This window comes from Furipterus horrens, unplaced genomic scaffold, assembly GCF_987537825.1.
Source record: "Furipterus horrens unplaced genomic scaffold, mFurHor1.1.pri manual_scaffold_4, whole genome shotgun sequence".
NCBI lineage: Eukaryota > Metazoa > Chordata > Mammalia > Chiroptera > Furipteridae > Furipterus > Furipterus horrens.
The window spans coordinates 66,803,188-66,811,467 of NW_028327174.1; the positions used below are offsets into that span (position 1 = coordinate 66,803,188).

Below are 8,280 nucleotides of genomic sequence, written 5' to 3' on the forward strand. Positions count from 1 at the left end.
GCCGGTCTACCCTGGCCAGGCTAGAAATCTGGCTTTCCAGTCAACATGAAGGCTCTTCTTATTCTGGGACTTTTCCTCCTTTCTGTCACCGTTCAGGGCAAGATCTTTGAAAGGTGTGAGCTGGCCAGAACTCTAAAACGTTTTGGAATGGATGGATACAGGGGAATCAGCCTAGCCAACTGTAAGTTAACTCTTCTTCAGATTTCCAAATAGTCAGCCAGGTGTGGAACAGATTCTAATACAGGATGAATAATAAAAAAGGGGTTTTGAGTGAATGGACTTTTAAAAAATTTTCTTTGAGGGTTTGTATACTTAAAATGGTTAAAAGACATCAACTTGTTCTTTTAGAATCAGATATACTGATGAAGGAATGAGGCCATGGAGAGGGCAAGAATCTGTACCATTCTAAATAAACCATCATCTGTTGTTCTCGAGTGCCATTGAATTTGCCAGTTGCCTCAGACTCAGTGGTGCATGGAGGCCGACTAATACATTTGAGCACATGAGAAATCTGTCAAGTCTTTGGTACTTGACTCCAGCCATTTCCCATGTAGAACTTGGGTTCTGTCAGTCTAGGGTAATGCAGTATTTTTCTCTTTTCTAATTCCCCTGCATGACATGGGGCTTTTAATAGCAAAGTTTGTTTTTTTTTAATTATGTTGAACTCTCAGTACAGAGGCAGTAGGAACCTATTTCCCCTCAGTCACTATCTATATAAGGATCCCCGAAATGCAGCTTGAAATGGCATTTTATTACTCTTACTCACCCCAGTTGATTAAGTGTTTTCATTTTCTTTCACGCAATCCAAGATGTGCCTCTGTAAAAGTTACTTTATATTTTAGTCCATATTTGTCAATGTAATCACTGTATTTTTAGATCAAATTCAAACACTTCCCCTTAATAACATTTTTGAATGAATGATTGAATGGTCTGATGGATTATATGGATGAATGGACTAATGAAATAGTTTTTCCTGTTATACATTTTTGTACTTATAAAGTAAGTCATTAGTAAAATAAAAAAAATAGCTATGTAGAACTGATTATGGCATGCAATGTAAGTCATGTGATGTTGCTGTTTGTTACTAAAAATAAGTTCTTTTCAGGGATGTGTTTGGCCAAATGGGAAAGTAGCTACAACACACGAGCTACAAACTACAATCCTGGAAGCAGAAGCACTGATTATGGGATATTTCAGATCAATAGCCGCTACTGGTGCGATGATGGCAAAACCCCGCGAGCAGTTAACAGCTGTCAGATACCCTGCAGTGGTAAGACAGGGTTACATTTAAGTGATGACACAGGATTGAGCACGTTATACTTATGAGAATAGAAATTCACTGCAAATGGGAAGGTTTTGAAAAGTTCATCAGACCTAGAAAAAAATCCATCTCAACTTGTAGAAACTCTGTATTATCCTCCTCATAATTTCCTAAGTAAGATATTAAGGAGCTGGTATCATAAAACGTGGTTGTTTTCTAATCCACAAAAGCTCTGGAATGACCCACATTTATCTGGGGAGGTTTAGGGATAATTTGATTGTGTGGTCTTTTTTTAAAAAATTGTTTTTACTTTTTAAATATGAAATGTTTTAAGTATATAGGAAATTAGAGACATTACTGTAATAAACAGTCACATGCCCTCACATACTTTAACTGTTGTTAACATTTTGCCATCTTTATTTATGTATACATATGTATATATATTTTTGCTGAGTGATTTTAAAGTAAATTAGAAACATTATTTCTATTTCATTCCTAAATTCTTTAGTTTGCATCCCCCAAAAATACACTGCCTACATAATCATTGTCATATTTAACAAGTTAATGAATTAATTTGTTTAACTGAGATGAAACAAATGTTCTATTAAACTCATAAAAATAGAAATGACCTGTGGAATCTTTAGTGCATAAAATATTGGAGAAGTATTATAAAATTGAAATTGTTAAATTTCTAAATGTTAAAATTCCTCATAGAGAAGATTATTCTTAGAATATTCTTTTGTAACTATTTAATTTATTTTTAATATTTTGTATTATATAATAGTAACACAAAAGTTTTTATAGCTGAAAGACTTATGACCACTGGCAAATTTTGATATATATTCTAGAATATATATCAATCATATATATAAATGTAAAGCTGTATTATGTACACACATACCCACAACCATGCAAGCAATGTGTGTTTCAACAAAAATGAATGGTACTATATGTATTGTTTTTAATTTGCTCTTTATCATACAAAATTATTTCTATGTTAACAAGTACCAATCTATTTTGAAAGGATGAATAGAATTTCACTGGATAAATATTCCCTAATTTATTGATTCAACTCTTACAGTTAAGCACTTAGGCTGTTTCCATTTTTGCTTTTATTAATTACAATGAAACAAATTCCTTGTGCATACATCTTTGGGTGCATTTCTTATAATTTCTTTAGGGGAAATTTCTAGTAGTAGAATTGCTCATTAAAAAATTGCTAGGTTTGTTCCTCTTTTTCTATTTTACTTTTTACAGCGCCTATTACAAAGAAAATCATCACATTAGTTAATAATTCCAGAGCTTCAAATGACTTTGGTAAATGAGAAATAGGATGCTTTATGTCATGCCAAATGGGATGAAATGAAGGAAAAGTTTTTCCCCAACATTCACAGATACACAGACTTGTGGAAAATAATTTTAGTGTCCATTCTTCAGCCTAAGGGAATAAAACTGACTAAACCTGAATTTAAAATGACATTTCTATGGAAGTTGTTTTTATTCCTCACCACCTCTTTTTCAGTTTTGCTGCAAGATGACATCAGTCAAGCTGTAACATGTGCAAAGAGGGTTGTCAGGGACCCACAAGGCATCAGAGCATGGTATGTTTTAAGCATCAAAGGGGAAAAAGCTCTTCTACCCTACTGTTATGAGAGAAGTGATTTTCAAAGACCACATTACGCTACTGAGAACTGAAAGTTGCAGCTTTAGACTTGTGCTAAAAAATGTATCGTTTAGAAGCAACCGACTTTAATTGATTCAGAATCTTTTTTCTTTTGCTCCTCAATCAATTTAGGGGATTTATAGAATTTTTAAGATTCTCCACATTCTACCAGTTCCTTGTAATATTTTGAAAAATTTTGGAATAAAGTAAATATGGAATGTGCTTTGCAGCTGCCATCAGGGAATGCGCATGCCTCTTCCCTTAGGCATTCTGTGCTTTAGCAAGGGCTTTAGGGAGAAGGGAAGTATTTGGTGTATATAGCTCCATTTCATAAATAGCAACACCTAGATCTATCAGAGGCCTGTATTTCATATATTGATAAAATGGTTTGTTCTCTCAAAGCATGTGATGTATGTATGTTACAATAAAGATATGGTTTAACCTTATCACCATTTGTTTTACCTTCCCCTGCAGGGTGGCATGGAGAAATCGTTGTCAAAACCGAGATCTCACTGAGTATGTTCAAGGTTGTGGAGTGTAACTGGAAGTGTCCTTCTTCAGCTCATTTTGTCTCTTTTTCATATTAAGGAGTAGTACTTGAGTGAAAGTTCAAATTACTGCTCTTTGAAACAATTTCTACAGAAGCAGGAGCAAAATAGGGTCTTCCTTCTAAGAGGCTAATGTTTTCTAATGTGTTTATTATTGGGTAGTAAGCCTATCACATTTTTCAGTTTGCTAATGGAACTAATGCTGGTGAAAAGTTATCTAAAATCTTGATTATCAAATATCTCTCCAGTATATTCAGTTCTTAATCAAAGAAATAAACCAGAATTCATATTGAATGATACAAATATGCCTCAATATTTGATAAATATGTAGCAAAAGACTATCTTAAAACACACTTATATTAGGCAAAATCTCAACTGTGTAGGCATTTGATGTCTTCTTCTGTTCAGTTGCCTCCCCAAAAAACAAGATAAATAACCATTGTTTGTTGGGCATATAAAATTTACAAAGGAGCAGAGTGCCAAATGCCTAAAAATGGAGACAGTCTGAATTCAGAATTTTATTTCCATAAAGTGTGACCTTTGGTTTAAATGTTTTCTTAGATATGTTGCTTTTATACAGCTTTAAAAATGAACTCACAATTTATGTATCAGTCTATTTTAGCCCTTTAAAGTACTCTTTTATGTGTCTTGCTGATCATGAAGGAATATGAAGAAGGATTAGATGTGCTGTTGCTATTTGTTAGTTTTATTAGCTTAGATTCAAGCATTATGGCTAAAACTGGGGGCAGATGACTTTACAAGCATTAAAATAATCACTAATTAACCACCAGTGTGAAATTATCATGCTGTAAAAAAAAAGTAAACATTATCAATAAAGTCTTTGCAATTCATACCTTGTCTTTCTTTGTTTAGAGCCCTCTAGTGTTTCTGAAGAAAAATATATATATTTGAAATACATGACTTGGAGCCCTTAATATTTCCTTATATCCTCACCTGTCCCCAAACAGCTGGATACTCCTGGGAAAAAAATCTACAAGCATGCTGACATAACTCACTTTAAATTTGTAACCACAAATCTCATAGGGGCCCTCAAGTCAGCCAGACCATCTTAGTCCCTTCTCTGAGGTCCTTCTGTGTTGGTGTCCCCACTCACCAAAAATGGCTATTACTATTTTACTTTTTTTCCTTCTCTCTCATTAAAGTCACAGCACATGTCCAACTACCCAACTTCTACCCACCTCTGCTCTCAGTATTTGCCTTGTACTGAGACAGGATAGTAAGAAGCTAGAAGAATTCCTTGGCAAGTGGAATAGAGAAACAGACAGCTGAACACAATGACCGAGCAATTTACAGCCAGGTGCAGATGGTCACCCCCATAGACTCAGTCGTGTTTCAGCTCAGGGCCCATAAAAGCAGCAAAACCAGGTGGGCGACACCAGAACCAACAGCAATAACTAAAGACTCCCTGTCCTGCCACTGACCAGTCAGTGGAGACCATGATCCTGAAAGGGCACACCTGGAGAAGTGATGCATGGTCTAATGAAACCCTTCCCTGGGACCTCCCCTAAGGTTCCTGCCTCCAAGAAAGAGATAAAAACCTGAAGACCAAGGACTCAGTGAGCACTCTCAGCACTCTTCCTTCAGGGAGCATTCAGGGCCATTCCGTTTGCCTTGTGCTCCCCCACCTTGTTTCCCCACAGGCATGCAACTCCTAAACTCTAAAGCAATGGGCAGCTGGCAGCTTGTCCCAGGCTAACCCCGTGTACCTGTCCCCAAAGCCCCCTTTCCTCCAACTTCCCAGTAGCTAAGGCATCCCGGCCTAGGCTCTCCTGTTGCTTCTTCTGTGCTAAGCCCTTCCTTGTTTTACTATCCCCAGCTTTGATAAACACATCCTCATGGTCAGCTGGACTCATGTTGTGAAATCTTCACTACACAAAGTCAAGAACCCATACATGACCACCTGGCCCTAGGCAGACACACGCAGGGCCTGGTCCTGTCTGGTGAGAGAATAGAAGCAATCTCATACAAAATTCTCCCTTCCTTATCACTATAATAGGGTCACACATTCCCCTAGGTCCATTCTTCCTTCCCTCCCTGCTGTTACTGGGATAAAAGGCTTCAGTTCCTGCCAATGGCAATGTCTCCACACACACTCTTAGTTGCATCCCTCTCAGTGCTCCAAGTTAGGCTGAATGTTTCCTGCATCCTGAGTTTCCTCCCTCTTTGCTGAATCACCCCAGTCATTTTCCAAACTGCCTTTGTAACCTCCATTACAAAGAAGATTCCATTGACCCTACATAACCCTCCAACTACTGCATCATTCTCTGCTCCCGTTTATAGCAACACTTGTGGAGTGAGATATCTATATGTACTCACCAATTCCACATCCTCACCTCCCAGTCTCTTTTTGCCCTTTCTTAATCTGGCTGCTATTCTCACTGTGCTAAATTGTGCCTCTGTGACTTCTCTCATGACTCCTAGTGGCCAATGGCAGTGATCACCTGTCATCTGTTTATCTGCAAAATGAACCACTTCATGCTTCTAGAAAACTTTCTCCTTCAGCTTCTCCTTGTTTATGTCCTGCCTCTCTGATTGCTCCTTCTCAGTCTTTCACTGGATCTTTCTCTGCTGTTTAATTTCTAACTGTAGGAGTGCCCCGGGGCTCTAAACCATTTGATAGACTAATATTTTACTTATTTTTTTATTTGTCTCTTCTTGCTGAAATATAATTTTCAAAGGAAACTTTTTCCTACTTTTTTAAGACGTTGAAATAACCTCAATCTTTTCTAAAATGTGCAAGCACAGTACTGAATCCCTTTATTTTTTGAGAGTATAATAGTTTGAGAGTAAATAATCAACACGATGTCCAATGGCTCTGAATCATTCAGCATGTAATTCCTACAAATCTCAAAACATAATCCAAAATCAGGAATTTAACATTGATATATTACTACTCACCTAATCATAATTGGATCTCATTCAATTTTATCGATTGGCCCCATAAGTACTTTGTAGTAAAAAGATCTAATTCAGAATTATGTGTTGTATTTGGTTGACTTTTCTTTTTCTTTTTTTTTTTTTTTTAGTTTTATTTAATCTGGATCATTTCTTCAGTTTTTTTATTGACTTTTATGACTTTTACACTTTCGAAGGCTGTAGACCAATTACGTTGTAAAATGGCCTCAAGTTTTTCTGATGTTCTCTTTATTAGATTAGGTCATGCGTCTTTGGCAGGAATAGCACAGAAGTGATGCTGTGCTCTTCTCGTTGCATCCTCTCAAGTGGCAGGTAGTTTTGAAATGTTCCCTTACTGATGATATTCACTCTGATCACTTGATTAAGGTGATCTGATCACTTGATTAAGGTGATATCCACAAGTTACTTCCACTGTAAAGTATTTGTGAGGGGGTTAAGGTACTTTGAGGCTATTCCTTATCAAAATTTCAATTTATATATTATGTATTATATCAGTATGGCCCCATGACTCCATACTTTATTCAAATTATACTGGATTATAATCCATTATTGTCATTTATTGTGATGGTCGCATTGTCCCTGATTTGGCCAGTAGAACAACTGCAAGCTAGTTTCTGTGGCATTTTGGGATGTCTCCATAATTCTCTGAGCACTTTCGTGTTTTCTGGCAGAAAATGTTCCAAGGCTCACCTTGTTCTGTTCCTGCTCCAGTCCTAGCCTTGGAATCAGCCATTTTTCTAAAAAAAACCCTGATTCCTCAGAGTGGGTAAAGGTATTTTAAAAAACAAGGTCTGGCTGGGCATGTGGGGGAGAGAGACTTGAAGGGTGATAAGTCAAATGCAGAGATGGGATGTGTCCAAGAAGCACCAGGATAGTCCAGCAACACAGGCTGAATGAAGAAACAACCAGAGATTAGCAAAAGTTGGCTGAAGAGAGAAAGCAATGTTTGTTGGAGATTTTGCTTAGTATTTTTGATAAAACATTATTTTTTACCTATACCTGATATTTTAGTACAATCAGGTTCCCAAAACAAATTTCTATTTTTATTATGGGAATGGAATAAAAATCAATATCAATGTTTGATAGATTTTAAAAGAAACTCAATTCCTATGTTGCTTAGCTTCACCCAGAATATTATTTGAAATGCAGTGATATTCCAGATGATAAGTGAGCTCTTCATGTGGCTTTAATTGTAACTAAGCCCTAAGAGCACATTTCTTGCATTTCTATTTAGCAGACTCATTAAAAAAATATTTCCTTAGAAGTTGCTAAAGGGAATTACTAAAAATTATAATCAAGAGTGACTAATATCATTCATAGACATAATGTTTTTAAATTAAAGGCATATCTATTATAAAAATTATCTTTTAAAATCATTTAAATTTTTTTTTAATCCTTACCTGAGGACATGCTTATTGATTTTAGAAAGAGGGAAAGGGCGGGAGAAAGAAAGGGAGAGAAGACAAACATTGATGCGAAAAAGAAACATCAATTAGTTGCCTGTTGTAGGTGTCCTGACCTGGGGTTGAACCTGCAACCCAGGTATGTGACCTGACCAGGAATCAAACCCGCAACCTTTTAGTTTGTAGGATGACACCCAACCAAATGAGCCACACTAGCCAGGCTAAATCATTTAAAAACTTAACAAGGTTATAAATACTCAATCTTTACAGAGGAAATAGTTTGCAAGGTTTTTTTTTTATGAAAGATGTACCTCCTCACCGCCCCCCCCCGCAACCATGTACATCCACTTTCTACTCTTTTAGCTTAATATTAATAGTTTTATATTTACTTGCATGCTTTTAAGTATTAGGCTTACATTGCTCCTTCTTGCTTCTTCCATTTTAAGATATTGACTTCTCACTATGAAA

At 36.4% G+C, this 8,280-nt stretch overlaps 1 protein-coding gene across 1 annotated transcript; it reads left to right on the forward strand.

The window, feature by feature from the left end:
- On the forward strand, positions 1-4,323 carry LYZ (lysozyme). The gene is made up of 4 exons (XM_090273596.1): positions 1-181; positions 1,106-1,270; positions 2,784-2,862; positions 3,399-4,323. The coding sequence occupies exons 1-4, from the start codon at positions 46-48 to the stop codon at positions 3,463-3,465; spliced, it is 447 nt and encodes a 148-aa protein (XP_090129722.1). The 5' UTR covers positions 1-45; the 3' UTR covers positions 3,466-4,323.
- The last annotated feature ends 3,957 nt before the right edge of the window (positions 4,324-8,280 follow it).